Here is a 24,514-nt window from a genome sequence, read left to right as displayed (position 1 = left end):
TTCCTAGCAAATTGAAGTTGAAGTTTTAGAAGTACTGAAGAAACTTAACCTTCAAAACATTTGGAACATCCTAAGAAAATCAGATGTGTGCACGGCTTCTGCTTGTTTGAATATGCTGCCCATAGCATCAGATGATGCCAAATCGTGACATGTTGTAGCCAAACTTGACTGGGAGAGAACAGTCTGTAGTGTTCCTCCAGGGGCTGTTGGCTGTTTGTGGTAGTTTCTTTTAAAAAATACCCATTCTATAATAGAAAAATGTTTAAACTGAGATTATTTAAGAAGTTAAAATTTCCAAGTGCTTTCATCTGCTGTGAGAAATAATTCTCACAAAGGATTTGAGAAAGTACTGGCACTTGGTTTCTGTTTTAGACCTTGGTGTTTGCTATTTTCTCATGCTGAAAAAGTTTAATTCTCAACTACTAACCACTGCTCTAGTGTCTCCACACCATTTATTTGGTCTTTCCTAAGAACAGAGCAAAAGCAACACAATGAACAACTCCAGGCCCTCGAGTGAGCATCATCTGTTTTCAGTTTTATCATGCTTTTTGTCTGAGAAATAGAGAGTTTTGTTGCACATAACCTGTTCCAATTAACAGCTCAGATCTTGATCATTCCTACAAAATTAATTTAAGCACAGCCTTTTATTGGTCTGGATTAATTGTGCTACTTTTATCACCGATAATAATATGAAAGAGATGTATGTGTAGTTTGTATTTCTAGGTCAGGAGCACATCAAGTTATTAAAATATCCTCTTGTCAGTTGATAGCTATACATGTCTTTCAGCCATGTTCCTTAAAAGTAGGGTAATATGTACTTAGGAGAACTAATTGCTATCATTATGAAGAGAAACAATGGGTGTGGTGAGACTCAGCAGTGGGCTGTGCTGTGAGCTGAACTCTGAACCTGGCTCTGCCAAGGCTGTTGGGGCAGGGGAAGGCTCCTGTGTGCTGGGGGAACGTGACTGGGTGCAGGTCTGCTGGATGTGAACTGTTCCCCTGCAGATGCACCCAGTATCTCCCTGTCCACAGATTTCAGTGTACAGAAAGATTCTGCGCTTCTCCAATCTGTTTTTTGGCAACTTCATGATTTCAGGTTGTGTCTTCTGGAGTACTTGCTGGGAGATGGAAGCATTTCCATTTTTATTTTATCTCGACCTTTTCTCACAGTAGGATTCCTTTTACATCTGTGACTTCAGATAGAAGTTATGAACTGGAGACAATTAAATTTGGGTTTTTAAACTCTTTCAAATACCTTCCCCAAGGAAACAGTGAAAGAATAAAATATTACAGAGCAATAGTAATAAATCTATGTTATTCTAAATCAGTGGGATATCAGTTGGTAATGCTGACTAAATCCCTTGAGGAGGAAAATGAATGTTTTGTATTCTTATTTTAATTGCACAGCTGGGATCCTATTGCAGAGCTATGACTGGGTAATACTTCCTGTTTGCTTCATCTCACTGGTGGCAGAACACCTAGAATGGCTTTTTTCAAATTTTCATGGAATTTGTGGCAGTCAGTTAATATGGATTTTTTTTCTCCTAAAATTGGGTGAGAAGGCAGGTGATGCTTTGGTCTTCTCCAACATGAGATGGAGTTTGGTAACAAAGCTGCTGCTAAATCTGCTCTCTGCTATTACTGAATTCAGCAGATACAGGGTGCAGCTCTTGGTAAAATGTTACATTCTAAAGCAAATTATATGTAGACCTGTTTGGAAAATTCCCTGGGAGGTGTGTAAGCTTGGGTGTGCTGAAGTGTGAAAGTGCTGTTGATTCTATTATCACTGAATGAAATGGGTGTTAGGGGTTATTTGCTTGGGTACTCTCTCACGTTTCATACGTTGCTTTATGAAACCAGGTGAGTATGTACAATCTTTTTCCTTTAGTTTCTTTAGTTTTTTTCTTTAGTTTCAGGAAAAGATACTAATTTTCAAAACTGTTTTTCTTTACAATAAGTGGCTAATGCTTGTCACCTGTTTCAGATTCTGTGTGGTACTGGGCTTGGCTTTAATGAACCTGGTGAAGGCTGCTGAGTTCAGTCATCTCACAAAAGCCTGCAAAAACTTTCCCTTGAAGAGGGCTGCATTCCAATCCTCCTCCTTTCACAACGCGCTAACATCTGACAGGAGTGTAGAAGCTGCTAGTACCAGCAGGCAAAATTCTCTTGGCATACTTAGGTGTAGCTGCCAATGATGCATTTCTTTATCTACAGGGTTTTCTGATCAAAAAGGAAAAGTTGTAGCCAAGGTGGGCTGAGGCTGCCCTGGGCAGGGTTGCTTGGGGCTGCTCATGTTCAGCCTGTGTGGGGTTTATGTTATCCCTGTCCTGCTGTCTTTGTGCTTGGGAAACTCTGCTCCCAAGTTTGCTTGTGGGCTTGGAGTTCCAAGGCTGGTTCCTGCAGAGGATGAGGGTCCTGCTGGTGATCCCCGTGGAGGAGGAGGGTCAGGATGGTGATTCCTCTGAGGGTCATTCTGGTGATTCCCATGGAGGAGGAGGGTCAGGATGGTGCTCCCTGGAGAGGCTGAGAGTCCTGCTGGTGATGCCCATAAGTCAGGAGGATCACTCTGGTGATCATGTTGAAGGAGAGGGTGGTTGTGGTGATCCTTGCAGAGTAGGAGGGTTGTTCCGGGGATCCTCATGGAGCAGGAGAGTTGTTCTTGGAGATCCCTGCAGAGGAGGAGAATTGTTCTGGAGATCCTCATGGAGCAGGAGAGTTGTTCTTGGAGATCCCTGCAGAGGAGGAGAATTGTTCTGGAGATCCTCATGGAGCAGGAGGGTGGTTGTGGTGCTGTTACTGGGGGTTTGGGCAGCGGCTCCGTGTTGCTCTCCGTGCGGGTGATGTGTCGAACGCCGTGGTTCAGCCGCCGTGGCTGGTGGCAGCTGCAGGGTCACCCAAGGCTCTCCTGCGGTGAGGGGTGCCTGTCCTGCCATCCATCCCCGGCTCCCGTCCCGGTGTGTCCTGGTGTGTCCCAGCTCCCATCTCTGCTGTCCATCCCTGGGTCCTGTCCCAGTGTGTCCCGGTGTGTCCCAGTTCCCGTCTCCGCCGTCCATCCCCGGCTCCTGTCCTGGTGTGTCCCGGCTCCTGTCCCTGCTGTCCATCCCCGGCTCCCGTCTCGGTGTGTCCTGGCTCCCGTCCCGGTGTGTCCCGGTGTGTCCCAGCTCCTGTCTCTGCTGTCCATCCCCGGTTCCTGTCCCGGTGTGTCCGGCTCCCGTCCCCGCTGTCCATCCCCGGCTCCTGTCCCGGTGTGTCCCGGTGTGTCCGGCTCCCGTCCCCGCCGTCCATCCCCGGGTCCTGTCCCGGTGTGTCCCGGTGTGTCCCAGTTCCCGTCTCCGCCGTCCATCCCCGGCTCCTGTCCTGGTGTGTCTCGGCTCCTGTCCCTGCTGTCCATCCCCGGCTCCCGTCCCGGTGTGTCCCGGTGTGTCCCAGCTCCTGTCCCCGCTGTCCATCCCTGGCTCCCGTCCCGGTGTGTCCGGCTCCCGTCCCCGCCGTCCATCCCCGGCCGTGCCAGCGCTTGGCTCCCGCCGCCATGGCCGCAGCCGCGCGCCGGGGCCCCCTGCTGGGCACAGGTGTCAGTGCACTTTGTTACCAAATGATGTCACGGGCCTTGGCCCCTGACGCCAGCGTGACGTCAGCCCCGCCCCAGCCAATCAGCGCGGGGAAGGTTGGGATGGTGACGTAAACTGCCCTAGCAACAGTCGTCGCGGCGCCGACCAATCAGAAAATAGCTGTGGGCGGCCGTGAGCCAATGGGAGGCGGCGGAGGAGGACGGCGGCAGGAGGCAGGTCCCCTCGCGCTCCCTCCGATAAGATGGCGGCGGCACTAGCGATGGCGGCGGCCGCGGCTTTGTCTGCGCCCAGCGCCTGAGCGCGGCGCCGGCCCGGACGGCCGCTCCGCTCCGAGCAGCGGCGGCGGAGTCATGACCGCAGAGCCCGTGAGGTACGGCCGGGCCGCGCCCGGCGGCGGCCGCGCGGGGCGGGGCGGGGCCGGGCGCGGCGCGGGCCTGGCGGGACGGGCGGGCAGCGCCGCGCTCGGCCCGGGCGGCGGGGCCGGGCCCGGCGCGGAGGGCGGGCGGGGCGGCGGCAGGGCCCGGGGGCGGCGCCGCCCCACGCGCGAGCGCGGCGGGCGCTCCCCGGGCCCGCGCGGCCGCCGGCGCCGAGCGGAGCGGCGGCAACCGCCGGGCGGCCGGGGAGCGGCGCGGAGGGAGGCGCCATGTCAGGCCGCGAATAGAGTCGCCTTTGTGTGCTTTCGGTTCTGTCCGAATCCCCGGGGCGCCGGGCCCCGCGGCCCGGCACCCGCAGGCAGCCGCGGGCCCGGGGCGCCGCGCTCGCCGCGAGCGGCTGTCGCCTGAGCCGCACGGAGCTTCCAGCCCTGCTGCAGAGGCATCGCCGCGCCTTCCGCGCTCGCCACTCTGCCTTTGCTGCCCAGCCTTGCGGAAAGTTTGTTCCGAGGTCATTTATGTGTATCTTCAGCTCCCGCCTTATTTTGACTAGTTCATAACTACTGTGTCGTTTTAGGTAAAAGTTGAAGGGATAGCGGTTTTTCTGTTCTTTTGTATTGTTTGTTTTTGAAGCCTTAACATTTCCAATTAGGAATCTAGAAAAAAGAGGTTTTGATGATTATCAACACTGTTGACGTTAATCACATGCTGATGTAGGTCATGAGCGTTGCAAACGCACATTATTTGGTGCATGACTTCCCAGCAGTTAGCAGTTTTTTCTGCATGTATTTTTTTCCTTATTTTGTAAGATACAGATTGATAGATTGTCCATCTCTCATCCTTTCTGCTTCTCACTCCCATTTTCTCCCCTCTGTGTTCTTAAAGTGCTTTGACAGTTTAAACAACTTACTTTGTTGGAGGAGTGTTTATTTTGTTGTGTAGACTGAAGTGCTAATTAAGGAGTTTTCTCCTTTTTCTTCTCCAGCCCTTGAAATCAAGCGTAGAATTTTATTTTTATAGAACAAAAAGATCTTGAGTTACTAATATTTATGGTCTGGTTTGCAGTCACCATTAGGATTTTATATTCTGAAAAATTCTTTTCTGTTTGGACTGCTTTGTTTTTTTTTTAATTGTGATTGTCATATTTTGTTCCCTGTTGTCCATAGTCTGGTTTCTTCTGAACCTCTTGTTCTTGGTCTGTAATATGCAGGATTTGTACTTAACCTTTTCCATATTCTTATGTTGTTATTAGTGCCACTATTAGTGTTACTAGCAAGGGGCTGCTTTGAAGGAAGAGGATGCAGAAGCTCATAGATTTTCCATGTAATTCTTAGATTGCCTGCAGAGAGGATGGGATTATTTCAGATTATTTGTCCTTTTGCAGATCAAAAAGCATGGACAAACTAGATCTGAGATTGTGTGCAGTCTTTGGGTGGGATCTGCCTACAGAGTTAGCAGCCCTGTGACAAACTGCTTTTAAATAGATGGGCATAACAATTTTTTGATGCTCCAAGCTTTCCTTGTGTTCATGAACTCCATTCTCAGTCAGTTTAAATGTTTGTTACAATTCCCATTTCGTGTAGAGCTCATCTGGAGCAGTTTGTAACTCACAAGGTCTGTGCCAGGAGCTGGACATGGCACTGGACGTTGCATGGGCTTTGCCTTGTTGTCCAGTTCTTAAAACTGGAGGTGGAGAGAAGGAAATGAAGAAGAAAAACAGCCCCTGTCTTCCTCTTTTGTTCCCATTTCCCACAAGTGCTGTTGGCTGTCAGCTGCCTGAGTTTGTGTCACTTCATCTTCTGCTCTCTGCAGTTTGTCCACGTCAGAGGCGTGCAGAAATAAAGGACTGGGGGATTGCTGTTGGAATTCTTGGGAAGATGTGCAAAAAACTGAATTTGGATGGAAAATCTATTCCCAGCACTTGTGGAAGATTGATTTACAGTGTTTCAGAGGAAAATCATCAATCCATAGTAGTCTGCTCCCCCAGAAGTTTTAAACTTTTGTTACAAGAATACTTTTATTTAATATTAAGATCTTAGGAATCTGCCATATCCTGAATGGGAAATCTAGAATTAAATTTAGAAAACTGGAGTAACCTGAGCAACTTTTAAAAAGTGTTGCCTCCGTAAATGTTTATAAAGATGCCTCAATAACTTCTGCCGCAAAAACTTATTTTGGTTTTGGGTTTTTTTTTTTCCCCTTGTCCTTTCAATTTTGAGGGGAGGAATCTGTCATAGTGACCTAACCTGTTCCTACCAGTTCATACATTGTACAACATAAGCACAGCAATAGGAAACGAAAGTAAGCTTTGAATTTTCCTCACTTGAACTGTTTGGTAGTCAATAAATGTAGAGTTTAAAAAAAAATTGGCAAAATAGGCTTCATTCTTGGGTTTTTTTAATCCAGATTCTTTGCCTCACATTGTGGTATTGGTCACTTGGTTTTCAAGTTCTTATCAAATTGTTTACGTTTTTTGAATCAGTTGAATGTCTTTGTTCTGAGTGATACTGCAGGGCTGTTTGAGTTGTGTTACTTGATGCCACAATGATATAATTGGAAGTAAGTCAACACCAATATTCTGTATTCCCTAAAGGGACTGTGAAAGTTCTCTGTTTTCTACACTGTTCTGGAATGGACATAGGCAGATTCTTCAGCTCTTCCAGAAGAAGAGCAAAACTATGTCATCTTCAGTGCCAGCTGTGCCCCAGAATGAGTATCTGCAGCACTCTAAATGAAATTGTCTGAGAGAGGAACTTACTGCAGAGACTTTGTTAGTTCTGGTTTTGTTCAATACTCCCTGTTAGAGCTTTGCAAACTTTCTATCCAGGGTCTTTATAGGGCTTAACTGAAGGTATCTTAATTTTCTAGGAAATTATTTGGTGTGTCAGAGGGGTTTGTAATACAGATTCTGCAACAGGGTGACCTTAACATTGTGGGGATTTGAAATTCTTAATTTTCTGTTACAGACCAGGTCCTTGTACTCTCTGTTTGAAGGGTCAAAAAGAGACTGCTTTTTATGTGCCTATACCTCACCAAAAGAAAATATCAAAGTAATGCTAAAATGTGTTGTGTTAATCATAAAAACAAATGTCTTCAGCCTGTGATCAAGAACATTTTAAACTGGATTACCAGAAGTGTCTTTATTTATAAAGGGGAAAGCCTAAGGATAGTGCTGAACCTCATGAAATCACATTTTGTATTGCTGGAGCTCAGCTTGTGCCTGCAGGTGATTTGGAAACATGAATGAGTTCATGGATGGGTCAGTGGCACGTTGTTCCCTTGGTGTGGCAGCAGGAGAAAGCAGAAATTGTAGAAATTCAGTGGTAAATGTAATGGAGGGTTTTATGTTGACTTGAAAAGAGGTGAAGTGTCCTGATTTATTTACTAAAGGAGAAGCATGAAGCTTTCATAGTCTGTGATGAAATGTAGTTGCCACTCAGGGTGGGTGATGGATTGATTTGTGTTGGGGGTTTTTTGTTTTTGTTAGAGAAGGAGTGAAACCTTGAAAAAATCAAGAACTTGGTAACACAGGTTGCTGACCAATGTCAGCTGTAGTGCCATTGAAGCAGTTCATTTGCAAGTCCAAAAACTGCATAATTGTAGAAATTTTTATCTGAGTGGGTCCAGCTGTAGGTTTTAATAGGTTCAGCCTAGAAGATTTGTTGGGCAAATGCATCTGTCATATAAAACAAGACTAAAAAATTGGCAATAAATTTGAGACTGAGGTGGCTTTTGTCTTGTAAAATTAAAACCTGTGCTTTGGAGTTATATGTGCTATACTGAGCTTCCTTTCCTGAATCAACAGAGTAAGGTGTGCTCTTCACATGATTTTTGTCTCATAAGGGTGAAAATGTTGTGTTTATATTTTCAAGTGGTGGCTTCAGTGTTTTTCAGCTTGCAGGGGTGTTTCACCATTGAAGTTACACTTCAGTGTGGCATTGAAACCAACCTAATGATGAGGTTGTTTGTCTTACTTTTGCCTTGTGGATTTGTTGTAATGTTGCTTGTTTGGGTTTTTTTAAGATCTAATTAAAGAAACAGGTTAAAAACAAAGTTGTTTTTTCTTCACTTCTTAGTGAATGAAGTGTGATAACTCATACCATGTGAACAGAAAGAAATTATGTAAGCTTCCTTGAACAGAATAAAGAGTCTCTTAGTGACTTTGAACTGTTGCTTTCTCATTCCCCTTGTGTGTCTGGAGGAAGATAATTCTGTTTACTTATCTGAACCTGTTATGCTGTATTTAAGCTCCAAAATTACTTCATCCACATCATTGAGTGTCTTCAACTGCACCAGGTATCACTTGATTAAGCCCCCATGGATTCAAAGTCAGTTCTAAACAAAGTTAAAAAGTGAGTGTGTGTTAACAAAGTGTTAGATGCAGAATCTCTGGTGAAGTGCTGGATGCCTCCATCTCTTTTCAGTCAGAGCTTTAGTGTTCAGGTATTTTCTGATGTATCTGATCTAGCCATTTCAGTGTGGTACAATTCCTCCTAAGCACAAGAGAAGTGCTTTGCTGTGATAATGGTCAAACACGGGCAGCTCACCCAGAAAGATGGGCCTCCATCTGTGGAGTCACTTGGAACCTGCTGGACGTTGTCCTGGGTGGCCTCCTGGACCTGTCCCTGCTGAGGGCTGGACATGGGGATCTCCAGAGCTCCCTGCTGTGGGGTGGAGGAGGACTGAGTGTGGATGGCATCAGGTGTGTGCAGGGCCTGAGCCTTTGTGTCCTTGGGCAGCAGAGCTGCTTCGTGCCAACACAAACACATTGGGTGACTCCTGAGTGTAAAACCTCACTTGGTTTGGCAGAATTGGTGTCTCAGTGTAAGTAAGGTCTAAAATGTGAATCTGATCTAGGACTTAGTGTCATCTTGCTTTTGCCTGCAGAAAACCATCATTGAGTTCAAAAACAAACACTGGGATGAAGTGCTCTGTTTTCCCACCATTATAAAACCATATTTTACTTGTTCAAGTAATATAATGGTAGGCTGATTTTACTTTCTGGTTTTATATTTTTTTCTGACAGAAGTAGGTTTCTTAGGACATGGCAGGTGTGGTGTGTTCACTCCATTTTTTAAATCGGGATAAGAAAATAAAACAACTCTACTGGACACTTTCCTCTTTTGCCCTTTCCCACAGCTTTAAGTTATTTCATTTGTGTTCAGCCACAATATTGAGATATTTTATGTGAAACAACAATGTAGGCTGTACCCTTGTAACTGAACTATTTGAATTGGGCTAATTCTAACCCTTCTTCTCATCAGGTAAAACTTTCATGAAGATTAGCAGGTGACAGAATATTGGCCAGGTTATATCAAGGCTTAGGAGTAGTCTTTTCCCACCATCCTAAATAAAATACTGTGAGTTTTGCTGTGGGTTGTTGGATTTCTGCTGTTCACACAGGGATACAGTTTGAAGCAGAGCATGGCTAGCAGTTTAAAAGTACATCTGGTTTTATTTTTCTTTAATTATTTTTCCTAAGGATTGTTTAATTTTGTCTGCTTAATAGTTGTTCTGCAGTGTTTCGATTTCAAAAGCGAAAAATGACTGAGACTTAATTTGAAGCAACTGTAAACATGAATTGAAAAAACTTGTGCCCTGAACTATTTGAAAAGTTTAAACAGAAAAATCTTAGACAAGTGTTGAATTTAAGGAAGACATGTGGTTAAGAAAAGCGTCTTTGTCAACATTGGGATAGATAAAAGCTGGAAAGGACTCCTGTATCACTTTCAGGAGCCACTGAAATGCACGTGAGGGACACTTGTTTAGAGTTATAGTTGGTAGGTGTTTGTTTAAAGAAAATGCAGCAGATTATTGTTCCCGATGTTGACAATAACTGAGACATTCCCCACTTCCACTTTGAAAGTGTCTTTAGAAAGCAAATAGAAACTGAATGCAATAACAGGTTTTCAGTGCAGTTTCAGAGGATAGTCCAGAGTGTCCTGGGTTTGCTGCTGAAGTGGTCAGTGCTGCTCGTTCCACTGCCCTGGTTATGAATTTTCACCTTGCCTGCCTTCAGAAGAAATACCATTATGTGAATGTATGGCAAGCCAAATGAAAACAGTTTGTTAAAATTTTATTTTCCCAAGGTGATGTGATTTGCTTTGGGGAAGGACACTCATCAGCTGGGATGGGGGGTGAACTCATGGTGGGTGCCCACTGTGTCACTGCCCCTCCTCAGCTGGGCAGGGGAGGGACAGGACAGTGAAAAGTTCAGGTTGAGATAAGGACAGGGACATCACCCAGCAAGTGCCAGCACGGGCAAAACAGACTCTGCCTGGGGAAATCAGCTTAATTTAATGCCAGTCAAATCAGAGTACGGTAATGAGAAATAAATCCCCAATGTTCAGATACCTTCTGCCCAGCCCTTCCTTTCCCCCAGGTTCAGCTTTACTTCATTCTCTGCCTCCTCCTGGTGAGCAGTGCAGGGAGTGGGGTCCCTCCCATGGGAGATGGTTTTCCAAGGACTTTTCCCATGTGCCTCCTTCCCATGGGCTGCAGCTCTTCTGGGACTGCTCCAGCAGAGAGTTCCTGTGGGCTCACAGCCTCCTTTGGGCACCACCCTGAGCAGGTGTGGGGTTCTCCTGATGCCTTGAGAGGCTCCTGGAACAGAGGCTGGACAGGGTTAAAGGAATAAAGCAGGGATTTATTAAAAGGCCTTCACAGGATTCACCTTGGGCAGTGCAAGAGCCCGGCTGAGGCTCCACCCAAGATGGACCCAAGTCAGGAGTTTTCACACTTTTATAAGTTTTGGTCCATTTCCATTTTGGGGTTAACTGTCCAATTAGAGCTCCAGGTGATGCAGTCCCATCCTCCCAGATTGCTCTCCTCCATTCCCTGTTGTTTACACTTTTGGGCCTGAAGCTGCAGCAGTGTCCTTGGTTTTGGGGCTGGAAAAGGATTGTTCTGTGTGACTGAACTGTGAGGAGAACTAAAGTGCTAACACTTTACATGAAGTTTGGAGTTATATCCTAATGCAGTACAGAATCTGCAAAATAGGAAAGCTAAAACTTCAGGCATCACTCCATGGGCTGCAGGTGGGTCTCTGCTCTCCTGTGGACCCCCATGGGCTGCAGGTGGGTCTCTGCTCTCCTGTGGACCCCCATGGGCTGCAGGTGGGTCTCTCCTCTGACCCTGATGTGCTTTCTCCCCTGGCCTCGGTGTCTGCAGGGTTGTTGCTGTCACATACTTGCTCCTCTCTCCCAGCTGCTGTTTTGCAGCAGGTTTTTTCCCTTCCCAAATACACAATCCCAGAGGCACTGTGGGCACTGCTGATGGGCTCAGCCTTCACCAGCAGCGTGTCCCTCTTGGAGCAGGCTGGTGTTGGCTCAGCTGGACATGGGGAAAGCTTTTGGCATCTCTGCACAGAAATTTGTAACCCCTGTAGCCCCCTACTACCAAAGCCTGGCCACACAAACCTGGTACAGGTATGAACACCCAGGGACCAGCACTCAACAGCCTGTTGGAGTGAAGCGTGTTATGTCTAGATTATGACACAACCTGTCTGGCTCTTTATTTATTCTAATTATTAGTGGACTTATTTATAGGTAATTTGCCTACTCTGGGTGTTTTGTTACCCTGTAAGGGCCAGGCATTTATTGGTTGCTTTAACAGCCCTTGCTCTGAATGTAGGTAAGGAATGGTACATTCCAAGGTAGCTCCCAAGGTCACAAATCAGGTTCATGGCCAAACCAATAATAGCAGGGCACCTTCCCTTTCTGTCCTGTTTTAATTAGGCTGAACAGTGTTGAAATAGCTCTCCAGTGGTGGGGAAGCCATTTGCTTAGAAAACTCAAGTGTGAAAACACTAATGGTGGGGACTGTCAGTGTAGAGGAGCCTGCTTGCTAGGCTCTAGTGTTTCAGAGATGGTTCTACAGTTTTAGGCTCTGATATTTATTGAAAACCACACCTTTATAGGCTGTGATCAATTTAATAGTGACTGGGTCTGTACTGCAAAGAATAAGCGTTTTCCAGTAGCAACTTTAAACAATACTAATAGATTATTATTTCGCAAGTAGAAATTAATGGTATAAAATTACTTTTGTACAAAACCAGATGAAGTGCTGCCCTAAATTAATATTTCGTTAAGTGTAGCACCTTTACTTAGATTTGACCTGGTATTCCTAAACAAAGGCTTATGGTACAAAATGATGAATAATCAAGAGAAAAAGCAAGTCGAGAAGACGTTTTAGTTTTAGTTTGTATATAATTTTTTTTGATTGGTTGCCAGCAAGAACACCTTGCTCTGAAAATGGTAATTTTATGTTAGTTAGGGTAAGAGTTGATGAATAGTAGTAGATAATGTTCCAAGTATTAGTCACAAAGACACATGCATACTATTCTGAATTCCTTCTGTATTGACAGTAGTAATACTGAACTCATCTGTAGCTCCTATTTTCTTTAAAATGCTGTTACCAAAACAAGTTATTTATAAACTAAATTAATAGAATTCCACATGTGTGGCTTTTTTTGTTTTTGTTGTTTTTACTACCAAAAATGTACTTTTGTGTGGCCTTTCTAAATATGCTTTATTTCTTCAGACCATCTGGAATGGATATAAAATCTTTTATACTTTTACTATCAAATAATTCTGAACAACTCTATTTTTTTTTTCACTTAATGCAAGTAAATTATCATTATATCTCCTTTCTAAAGGAGACCATGCAAGCTGTTAAGACAGCAGTGTACCATTATCATCTTCTGTAATGTTTTCCAAGTATGCCTTCCATCCATGAGAAAAAGGGAAGCCCAAGATTAGGGAACTGGCAGTTGCGTAGCAGCATGAGTCCAGTAATTAGAGGGAAAGACTTTTGGACAGATTGAGAGAAAAATTTTAAGGTACTCTTGAGAGTTAAAGAGCTTTGTTCTGCTCTTTAAGACTTGCTCCAGTGATTGATGGTACATACGTAGTCTCAAAAGAAAAGTGCCCTTCACTCACGCAGAAAATCTTTTCATTGCAAAGAGCTATTTTGTCTTATTTTGAGTACTTCAGGTGATTTAAAGAAAGAGCAGATTATTTTTTTTAAACGGATGGTTTATGCTGTTTTATGTGGTTATTTTCACTGGTTGGAATAGTCACTGGGACTGATGTGAGGATGTTCACTCATGGCTCAAGAGAGCACTCAGCTGCACATCCTTCTGATAAAATGAAATTTTTATTTTGCAATAACAAATTGAAAGTCAGAAGTTAATAAATTGATGTGTTCAGAGAAATGGTAGGGATGGTAAAGGTGACTGCTCAGGTTGAGTACTCAGAAGTTCTTAGGACCAATAAAACAGGCTCGGAAAATGTAATTTCTTCTTGCTATTAGAAGGCTATTTTGAAATTAATGGGGAAACAAGCAGTGGGAAGGGTGGAAAGCCTTTATCCTTCATCTGGGCTCACTTCTGCTGGGGCTAGGGTAGGTCAGGAGTGGAAAAAGGTCTGGAGCAGCAGATAAGGGGTGATGAGTCAGGAGAGATCAGCTGCAGATTCCAGAGGGCTGATAAGGAAGGGAGGGAGCAAACAGCTCCCTGGCACTGTCTGAACAGGGGCTGAGCACCCTTGGCCACGGTCAGGGCAGCTGGAAACCCCTTGTCCTGGGAAATTGTAGGAGTTTTGGGAGAAATAAACCGTGTGAAATGCCAGGGGTAACATGGAGGTTATGAAATGGAACAACTTTTTAATGCAAGCCTGCCATCGAGATGTTGCTTTTTACTGTAGTCAGTAATGTACTCAAAGCTGTTCCTGGGGTCTAAAAGTGTCTAGTGAAAGTTGCCAGGGGATTATTTTTTATGAATTAATCATCAGCACTTTAACAAACAGATCAAGGAATGATCTGGTCCTGCATGGTTGTTTCTTGACAAAATGAACACCACGCAACATGTATGGAGGTGGTAGATTTAATAAAAGTTTTGCATCAGAGAACTTTCATATTCAGTGGACCTGTCATATTCACTGAACTATTCACTGTCATATTCAGTGGACCTGGTTTTTTCTAAGTTTGCAGGTGGAACTCTTATGTTAGTTCTAGTGGTTTATATCCCAAAGGTGACATTTTTGGTAATGAAATAGAGATTTTATTATTCTTACCTGTCTGGACTCTGACAAGTAGAATATTAATTTTTTGCTGCCTTCATGTCAATAGCAGCATTACCACTCAGACTTTCTTGAATTTTGTCAATAATTGTATTGAATATAATTGTATATAAACAGTGAAAATTACTTAAAATAGACTTTTTATACTTTTTTGTCAATAGGGCTGCACCTACTGTTTCACTTAGTATTTAGAAAAATTATATGTTTTTTATTTGCTCTGATATACTCATGCAGAAGCAAATGTTTACATCTCTTGTGGATGTGTATTAATTGAAAAAAAACATAAGCTTTCAAGCTTGATAAATTGAAGTGAGATGTGTAGGTAACTGTGAGTATTACTTGTATTTTAACAGTGAAAGCAAGTTGAATACATTGGTACAGAAACTCCATGACTTCTTGGCTCACTCATCAGAAGAATCTGAGGACACAAACTCTCCTCCAGCATTATCTAAAAACAAAAGTATAGGTAAAAAGACATTTTATATTAATTTTAAATGTATATGTGATTCTAAAGTAAAATAATTTGATGTTGTTATTTCACTATATCACACTTTACTGGGGTAATTATACCAAGTCGTAATGTGATTTAAGTGATGATAGCTTGATGAATACACAATAGGCCTTTGATAAAATATTTATTTCAATTCTGAATCTTCCTAAAGGTGAAAAAACCCTGATCTTCTGGTAATTTCTCTTCTCTGAAACATGAGCTATCAGACACACAGGTATTTGCTGTGCTAGGAGTTCCTTTTTCAGTTTTCCTGAATTTATAAATGCAGTGTCTTGGTTTTTCTGCTGTAGTAATACTTTTGCAGTCCTTGTAGGTGTGGCAGAAGTTCTGGAGATCATGCTTTCATAGTAATTTGAAAAAGATTTCTACATATAATCTGGAAACATTTGAAAAGAAAATAATACTTTTAAAAAAACTTGAATCCTGCACTAGGTCAAAATTGATAATAGGCATTTCTACTTCTAAGTCAGAAATAGGTAACAAAGCTTAAACACTTTGATGACAGTGATTAAAAGTGAAGTTATTTCATATCAGTACAGAATAAAATCTGTTTCTAAATTTAACTGGTTAAATTTGTTTCTTAGTTTAACCTGGACTGAATTCAGATGCAAAACCTTTCAATCTCTACTGCTTAGTGCGCTAAAAGTTGTGTTGATATAGAAAGAGTGTGCTGGCTGTATTAGAGTTTATTTTCAAACTCCTCTTGTCTTAAGTAATATCTTCCATGGGCTTTCTGATGTGTAGGTTTTATCTTTTAATGCTTTGTTTAGAGAGTCTGCTGCCTGTGGCACTCACCTCTTCATGTCAGCATCAAACTGAACTGTTGGCACAGGAAAAAGAAACTACTCATGTGGTGCTTCAGCAGAACAGTAAAATAAACTGTGATGAAGATGCATCTCAAAGTGAAGTTTTTCTGAGGAGCACACTAGGGGAAAGAAATCTTCTCTCTTTATCCTCTGTAGTTAAAAATTAGCATTTGGTTCCTTGCTGTAAAACACAGATTGTCTTTGAAATGGATACACTTGCAAATTCATAGCAGACATATTTTAGTGTTGGTTTTGAGATCTAAAAGAACATATTAAAGTTGAAGAGTCAGGATTAAACATATAAATATTAGGAAATGCCAGAATTTACTGTGCAAATTTCCTTCCCTTCCTAATGTTCTGTGCATAACAAAAATGTCTTTAGCAAGTGTGCTTGCTTTTTTTTTTTTTTTTTTTTTTTAATCTAGTGTGCTTGTTACAAGCAGAAGTTATGGATGTGACTGGGGCCAAATCAAATTTATGTAGTAATGGATCTTGTTTTGTTCCAGCATTTGGAGGATATGTGAACTATTGGGTAGAGTGTTGTGGGGAGGGAGATGATGATGAACTTGGTTAAGTGTGGCCCAGGAAGGCTGGATGTTAGAAATCAGTTGGGTGTTAGCTGCTACTACTTCATACCCTAAACTTTTGTCCCTGCCACACACAGAGGTCAGAGGCTGCCAGCATGCAGAGCTCAGGAGAGCCAGCCTGCCTGCTCTTGTTCCAGGAGTGGGGCAGCAGTCCCAGGGGAAGCTCTGCTCCCTCACAGCCCTGGAGTGGCTGGACAGGACCAGCCAGGTCAGCAGTGAGCTGGGAGGGGATGGCTGCAGCACACGGGGCCCTTCGGTGGGCACACGGAGAAACTGGCACTGCAGCACGTTCAGCTGCTTTTGGAATTGCACATGTGCATCAGGCTGCCAGCCTGAGTGCAGTCTGCACTCACTGGGGCTGCCAGAGCAGGGAAAGCTCTGCCAAGATCTCCAAGCTGCTATTTTCCATGGGTTTATCACTTGGGCAGACTTGGTCAAGAGTAGAAGGTAGGCAGCATCCAAGCTCCAGCAGAAATGTCACCCTCCTTCCACATCTCAGGTTCCTCCCTCACACCGGGGAATGCCTGTAATATTTTAGACAAGAAGTTTCAGGTACTTATAAAGGCCAGAAACATTGTCTGCTTTCATTTTGTATTTCTTCCTTCACATTTGGAAATGGCTGGATGATTTTCCCTGCAATTTACTCAGTTCTGCAGAGGTCAAATATCCAGCATTGAATTCTCTAAGTGATTCAGATTTTTCCAAGTATAGAAGTAAATAGCTTGGTTTTCCCCAAAACTGAAGTTTAAGGATAAAAAGGTTGCAGTGGTAGTAGTCTTCTGTTAAAAATCACAAATAATCCTGAAAAGTATCCTGTAATTATACTTCCTACTCAGCAGCATCTTATAAAAACCTGCTGTTCCTAAATTTTTGAAGCAACTTCATACAAGAATCATTCAATCATGAACTGCAAACTTTCCCTTCCATTTCTAAGACTGGTGGATTGGAGCAGGTGCCAATAGGTTGTAGGTCTTTAGGCTTTATATTCCACAGTTCTCAAGCTTGAGAAACAGGAATTTTCATCAGAACTTGGATCAAATGGGTTTTTTGTCTGTGCTTCCATGATGACAGATTTAATACTTTGTTTCTTATGTCAAATGTGTGAGAGAAAATACTTGTTGGAAATTCTTAGAGATCAGCAAAAATGCACTAATGATATTATTTCTGCATGCAGTTGCACTTGCAGTGCTTCAGTATTATCTTCACCAACAGCAAGGCTCCCAGGGACTGAACTGAAAGGGATTTCTGAATTATTTCTGTAAAATGTATGCCACACAATGGAATGTCTTTTCTGTTATGCAGCAATTTGTCTCTGGAAGTCACAGTTCTCTATGTCCAGGCTGGTGAAACGTAAACAATGCTGTGATGTGCAATATGAAGAACTTCTGATGTTCCTTGCATTTCAGTGGACTCCTTTAATTTCTCTCCATAGGTAAAAGCAGAGAACCTAAAGGAAGTCCAGCTTCAATGGAGAACAACAGGGATGAGGTAGGAATAAAAATGCTTTTGAATTTTACTTGCATGTCAAGTGCACAGTGCCTGAGTTTACTCTGTTGCTTTTGCAATAAATACTTCAATAATACTGTCAGAAGCACCCATTAATGTCATTCCCCTTCACCCTATTGCTCAGATAACAGTAGGTACTTAGTTGTTCTTTATATGCTTTTTTTTTTTGGGAAAAAAAAAGAACACACTGGATCTATGTTAAATTGAGCAGAAGTTTTTTACGTGGTGTTACTTCTCCCTGTTCTCCTATTGGAAACACTCTGGTGGACAAGATCTTAACATTGTAGAGAAAACACAAGTGCCAGGCCTTAGTTTGCCTTTACTGCTGTAAATTCAGGTATTTTCAACTGCCCAGACCTAGCTGTGATTTGAGTGCAAAAACAATTGAAAAAATCAGTTTTGCTCTGAAGACAGCTGGTGCTTTCTGGCCCATGCACCACTTCCCAAGAGTCTGTTCTGCTGGCTCTTTGTGGGTGCAGGCTGCTGCTACTCCTGAGTGCCAGGGCCCTCTGCAAGGCTGTGTTGGACAAGGGGATGGTTTCTTCATGTAGCAAGAAGAGCATTCCCAAACCTGTGTGAGCTGCTGACTTCTGACCAGAAACTCCAGAGATTCCGTTGAACTGAACTGGCATGACTGTTGAAATTGTCACTTGTATTTACTGTTTTTCCTGCAGCTCTTTCAAAATTATTTTTTTATAAGGATGCTGGTGATTTCTGAGTTGTTTCTAGTTAATGCAAGAAACTGGTTTTTGACAGTTCCCTTGGATATAAATGTGTTGACTTGTACATTTTTTTCTTGTTTCTAGGGGAGTAGCTCTTCGGAAAGAACCAAATCCTTAGGATCATCCCGTTCCAAAAGGTTGGTTTGGAAAATAAAAACAAATAAAACCAAATAAATTCAGTTTTGGGTGTGGAAAGCTATAGAAAAGTGGATGCACTGTGTCAAATATTTTTGGTCCACACTAGTATAAATTCATGAAGTTATAGAGTGTTGGTAAAACAAATGCCTCATCATACACTTAAAATTCAAACCATTCAAACCATTTCCCAGGATGAAAGGTTAAGATGCTAAAGTTTGATTCTCATTTACAAAGACAAGATTATCCCAAATCTTCGGGACAAAGGAGTTTTTACAAGTGCTATTTGTACATGTAGGATTCTTCCAAAAATGTTAATTTGGGTCATACAGAAAAAGAGGTTTTATGTGCTTCACTAGTGGATGAGTGCAACATCAGACTGTGCTGTTGAGTTGTCCTGTGCAGCAACTGCCATTTGCTGTATCCCTGCTTTTTCTTTTTCCTTCTTTGATATAAAAAGTATGGAGTGAATTGTATACCAACTGCTTGAACCTGCAGGAAACAAATTATTTATGTCCCAAGTAAGAGCAGACTTGGTCCAGTCAAACTTCTCATCATCTGCTCTCTGCTAGTGGTCACTCAAATTCTGTCCTCTGTGATTTTTATTAAATCCCAGTGAACAGTGCAGGGAGTTGAGCTTTCAGCAACTGCCTTAGTACTGCTCTTTAGAAGTTTGTATCTCTTTTCTCCCTCCTTTTTATCCAAGTTGCTTTATTTTATCATGTCTGCTGGAATTAATATTCTTCAGTCTCCTTTTTATGTTTGTCTTGATGCCATATTTGCAAGTGTGATTTTATATTTGGCTTTATTTGGCTTTAGTTTCTCCCTCATCTTTTGAATCCAGTGTCCTGCTGAATTCTTTCCATCTATATATTATTTTAAGTCCTGTTTTTTGCTTCTGGTCTTATCACTAAAGGGATTTTCACTCACGCATTTATCATACTGTACCTTATATTGACAAAACCAGTATCCTGCAGTATTCAGTATCCAATTCATGCATTGCCTTCAGACTACTAAAAAATTTGCTCCATATTTTGTATTATTTTCTCCCCATCCTGACCTAGTAAGTTCATTCATTTTCATGGATTCAGTTTTAAATTGTTTGTGTGGAGTTCTATCAGCTGATCCTTTAGTTCAGTAGTCAGCTTTTTAATTTTTTTCTGCATTTCCTTCATTTTCTTGAAAGCATCTCTTCTGCCAAGATGCTTTTTGTAATTTGCTAATATCTTTGTGTTCTCTTTGTGCTGCCTCTTAAACATGGAATGATTGCTAAAATTAATTCATATGTGTTTCATTTAGACTTCTTTCCTGGTATTGTAACTTCCTTAAAAATATATCACACCTTGATTTTACAACAAAAAGATTTTATTAATATATACTTCTATTCCACGTGGGAGGGGAGAAATCCTATTCCAAACCAGAAAATTATCCTACAATTGTATAATAATAACTTGGAGCATCCCAGCTCATAATGTCTTTAATTAGTTTAAAAATAATTCCGGTTTTCACAGTTCATATGGTGTTTTGCTTGCAAAGCTTACCTGAGTTGCAGTTTGTACTGTTTGTCAGAGCATGGGGTTTTTTTTCTGTCTATGCAGGAAACCTACAGTTGTAACAAAATATGTTGGGTCAGATGATGAACAAATCGTAGATGAAACTGTAAATGAAGATATTTCAAATGAGAACTCAGAGAATGATGTAGATATGCAAAGCTTGCCTAAAGGTAGGTCATGTTTTTTGGGGTTTTTTCTTCTTTTTTTGCTTCTGAAGTCAGCAAATTAGCCAAGATTATAATGCAGCATAAATAATTCACTAGAATGCACATATTTCAGTAAAATGCCTCTTGAAGGTCCTGTTGATTTTCTGCCTACAAAAATGAGGGACCTGAGCACTTTCAATTTGGAACCCAGAATATTTTAATCTCAGGGTGCACAAGGATGTGCTGGTGGCTTAATTTCAAATGCCTGCTGACATCTGTATAAAACCATCACAAAACCAAGGAAATTATTTATTCTGTTGTTTTGCAGGAGTCTCAACCTCTGTCACTTGGAGGTCTTATTTTACTGTTCTGTCTTTGGGGTTATTAGCAATTAGATCAACAAAAGCAAAACTAACTCTGGGGGAAAATGCCATTATTTGATCTATTTTTAAGCACCTTTTAGAAACAGTTAATACTGCAGACCTGCATCCCTCTGCTCTTAGCTGCAGTGTGAGTTGGATTAATCTCCTCCATTTCTTGCCTATGAAAGTTATAGGGAAAATTGCTGCTGTTCAATGTATGAGTAGCAGTATTGAGAGCAGTCACTCTAAAATGATATTTTTTTAAAGAATATTAGATTATTTTTAGTGTCCTCACAACAAAACTGGGCCCTTAAATAGTAAAGATTTGGTTTTTCCTTCATGTAATTTTGATTAGTGCTTTATTTAAATGAACATGTCAGATTTTGAGTCTTGTTAAAGACAAAGCAGGTTTTTATTGTACTGCTTTTTTGTGTATTTCAAACTGAAATAAATTAAGATGAGGGAAACTGAATAGAAGGGGCAAAGAGAGCAGAACATAGGGTTTTGAGGGGTTTAAGTGATGTCCTTTATTGGTAATAAGTTCCTGTCCTGCACCCCCCAGCAGTGTGACAGCCTGTCCTGCACATGCCACAGAAGAGCAGAAAGAGCAGAATTTGCTCCTCAGCCCATTCAGTCCTTGGCTTCTGTCCTACAGCTGCAACACAGATGTAGTTTGAAATGTGTGCTGTTGGTTTTGGGTTTTTGTTTTTGTTTTTTTTTTTTTTTCTGTGAACATCTGTGCATTCAAAACTTCCTTGCGTTTTAGTCAACAGATTACAATTTTTTTTTTGTTGGCTTTATTAATCAGAAATTTTGCACTTCACTTGGATGTGTAATGGTTTCCAATTTCTAAATAAAATTATTCTAGGTACAGTGGTTGTACAGCCTGAGCCAGTGCTGAATGAAGACAGAGATGATTTTAAAGGGCCTGAATTTAGAAGCAGAAATACCGTTAAAATGAAACCTGAAGCTCCCAAAAAGCGTGGAGGTAAATACAATTTAAAACATCTGTTGAAACGGGTTTAAATTGTTGCTTATGACCACATTTGGTACATCTAAAAATTGTCCATATTTCTGATAAATTATCCTAAAAATACCTCCACTCTTCTGGCTTTTTGTTCATTAAGGATTTTGGCTGATAGAAATTAGCCTCCATTGCTGCCCCTGCAATGCAGCAGTGAAAGCTAAGATTAGTTCCTATGAAACTCCTTATTTTCAATAGGTATAGGATGCTTCATTAGGTGCAGTTGCTTGGTTGCAATCAAGTGTTACAGGTATTCCTTTTTTAAAGGAATTGGAACACCATTAATGCAGGAATGTTCACTGACTGACCAGGAGAGGAACCATGTTTGAGCAGGGACATTATGGGCAGATTATCCATCAGTAGGCTAAGAAAAGTCCTAAGCCCTCAAATAATACAAAGACTTCTTTATTTTGCTTTGAAATTGTGGGAAATTCCCTACCAGTGGGCCCTTCTGGGGATTACCTTTGAAAAGCTACTGTGTCAGCTGGTTTTCCATAGCTGCTGCTAAAACTGAGAAGTTAGGTAGATTATAATACTAATAGAAATTAATTTCTCTCTTTCTCTCTCCAAAAGCAAAGGAGAGGAGGGAGGATTATGTATGATGTAGCCAATGAGAAGGTAGATATTTTAGTTAACCCTGCTGCAATATCTTAGCTTACATACCTCCAGCAGTAGCCAGGGTATTCATACAAACAGTTCTTGCACACACTCTTCATCTTTCTCATTGTATCAATTTGAGATCCTTACTCTTCTTTAAAGTAATTTATGGAGTGCTGTTTCTGTGGGTGAAGGGCAGTGAAACGTGACTGTGTGGAAATGTGCTTGTGCATACACCTGGGCTCATGTGGTGTCAGTGCCATTTGGAGCGTTGATGTTTTCTCTAAATTACGAAAAAAAAGTCGGCTCTGTTTTATTCATGCAAGATGTCCTGTTCATATAAGAATGCTTTTTCCATTTGTGCTTATAACAATTTTACATATGGTCCAGCAGAACTCTTCAGGGGTATAGTGTTAAAAAGATAAGACACTTGTGCTTGAGCTTTGTGGCCTTTGTGTGTATCCCCAGGACAGTTTGTATCACCTGCCCTTCCAGCTTTTTTAATCTCTATCCCTAGGGAATTTGCAGGCCTTCCTTTGTGTATCTGGGCTGGTTACTCATATATATTTAAAATATTTGCATTTCTAGTAGGAATTATATGTCCTGTGTATTAGAAACAGAGGTAGAAGCAGAACTCTTGCCTTTCTAGCATGAAAATGCTCTTACGTAAGACTGTAAGAGGCATTGTGTCATTATTTTCAAGGTTTGTGTCTGCAGTGTGGTTGTGGTTGTATTTTTGCTAATAAATTCAGTTAGGAATGTTTTTACCCAAGTAGTCTCTTAGTACTAATGAGTTAGTGGTAGTTTAATTTCTTGGGCTCATCACGATTTCTAGTAGTAACATGGTTTACAAAGGTTTGCCTCATCAATTCTCTCTTTCTTGGTGCCCAGTTGCAGGTTTGAGGAAGGAGGCCATAGTGTTTCCCCTTGGTTGTAGAAAGAGGAAGTGGTTCAGGGCTTGGCACAGAATATCATGTTCTCCCTGGGTTGGCTGGCCCCATCAGTGATTCCTGCAGCAGTTTAGGGACTGTGGTGTGTGTCAGGCTGCACAATGGGGGATTCTTTCCCAAGGAGTGTGATGGGATGGGTGTGTTCACTCACGGTCACAGCAGCTTTGAAAGTGGTGTTTGAGCTGGTTTGGAGCTGCTGAGAGGGGCTTGCAGGTCCACAGGGTCTTCAGGACGTGCAGTCAGGAACGGCTGGAGGGTGCAAAGGCATCCTGTATCCAGAATTCCACTGAATTAGGAGCGTGGATCAGATGTTTCACTTCCCCCTGAGCCATGTGAGGTTGTGCTTCAGCAGCAGATTGCTGGGAGCTTGTACTGTGTCTTGAGAATGTTCATTCAGTTCCTTAACATGCTGGTGTTGGAGCTTGGTTTTGATTCTGGGGTAGTGATTATTTAATTAAAAAACCAAAAATACACAGTCTCTACTCAGATCATAACCATTAAATTCAGCTGTTTGAGTTAATTTCCTTATTGACTTAATCACTGAGCATGACAGCAAAGGACAGGTCATGGTTCAGTGATCTCTTATCAAACTTGTATCTGCCTGATGCCAAACTGGCCTTTTGGAAGTGCAGAAATTTCACCAATGATTTTCCTTTTTCTGCTTTGAAAACAAAAAGGTTTCCGAGTATTAATTAAGATCCTAGCATGGGGTGAGCCTGCCAGGCCCAAGTTCACTCCTTCTGAAGTGAAGTGGGGCATTGGCAGTAAAAAAAAGCTTTTATGACGGAATGTTGATGCAGCAGCAAAGTGGTGCTCACACAGTGGGAGCAGTCAGCAACATGGGGAGAACATGTAGATTACAGCAAGTGTAGTTTCAGAAAAATCCAAAACCCACTGTCAAGAAGGGAACAAAATGTGAGAAAAGGTTTTTCAGTTACTATTACAAGGATTACTTGCATTTTCTGTTAATTTTTTATGTTTTTCTTTGAGAAACTAAAACTGTTTGTGAAAGAACTGCCATAATACAAACACAAATTGCAGCGATATTTGTTGAACAAAGATCAAATGGGGAACGTTGTCCAGAATATCAGAGCTGCTATGAAAGAGTTTTAGTGATTACTCTAATTTAGGTGTGGTTTCATGAGGTGATCAGTTAACCCACCTTAAACCTCTCCAAGGGAAGGAATTGTATCTTAAGTCCAAGTGCAGCATAGAAATCAGGGGAAAATTCAGCCTTAAAATGGCAAATGGTTACAGAAAGATTTCTCTGGTGCTGGGTGGTGCAGAAACAAAGGCCTATGAAAAACCTGTCAGGCCAGAAGATTGCAAGAAAATGTAATAGGTATATACAGATTTCTTAAATAAGAATGAAAACAATTAATGTGTTGTTTGTAATCCTCTCCATAGAAGAAGGACTCCATGGAATTGTGAGCTGTACAGCCTGTGGGCAGCAGGTGAACCATTTTCAAAAGGATTCAATCTATAGACACCCTACACTGAAAGTGCTTATTTGTAAGGTATGTGGTAAGCAGTTCTGTTTGTTTTTGTTTCAGAATGTCATATTAATTGTTTTGGGTGGGATTTTTGTAGGATTAA

General features: G+C 41.9%; 1 protein-coding gene across 5 annotated transcripts in view; it reads left to right on the top strand.

Moving 5' to 3' along the window:
* The first annotated feature begins 3,740 nt into the window (after positions 1-3,740).
* Positions 3,741-24,514, top strand: part of ATRX (ATRX chromatin remodeler) — a 66,819-nt gene continuing 46,045 nt past the window's right edge. The window contains exons 1-7 of one of the 5 annotated variants that reach the window (XM_021525268.3): positions 3,741-3,939; positions 14,373-14,485; positions 17,356-17,411; positions 18,236-18,288; positions 19,885-20,009; positions 21,216-21,335; positions 24,326-24,435. In XM_021525268.3, coding sequence (XP_021380943.2) covers positions 3,920-3,939; positions 14,373-14,485; positions 17,356-17,411; positions 18,236-18,288; positions 19,885-20,009; positions 21,216-21,335; positions 24,326-24,435 — 597 coding nt within the window. In that variant the 5' untranslated portion in view covers positions 3,741-3,919. Of the gene's footprint in view, positions 3,940-4,339; positions 4,518-14,372; positions 14,486-17,355; positions 17,412-18,235; positions 18,289-19,884; positions 20,010-21,215; positions 21,336-24,325; positions 24,436-24,514 lie in introns of those variants that run through there. The other 4 variants (XM_021525271.3, XM_021525270.3, XM_021525269.3 and 1 more) reach the window with 4 other exon arrangements.

The sequence above is a fragment of the Lonchura striata genome, chromosome 14, assembly GCF_046129695.1.
Source record: "Lonchura striata isolate bLonStr1 chromosome 14, bLonStr1.mat, whole genome shotgun sequence".
In the NCBI taxonomy this organism is placed as follows: domain Eukaryota; kingdom Metazoa; phylum Chordata; class Aves; order Passeriformes; family Estrildidae; genus Lonchura; species Lonchura striata.
Note: the sequence above shows the minus strand (reverse complement) of the source record. Positions and strands in the feature narration are given on the sequence as shown.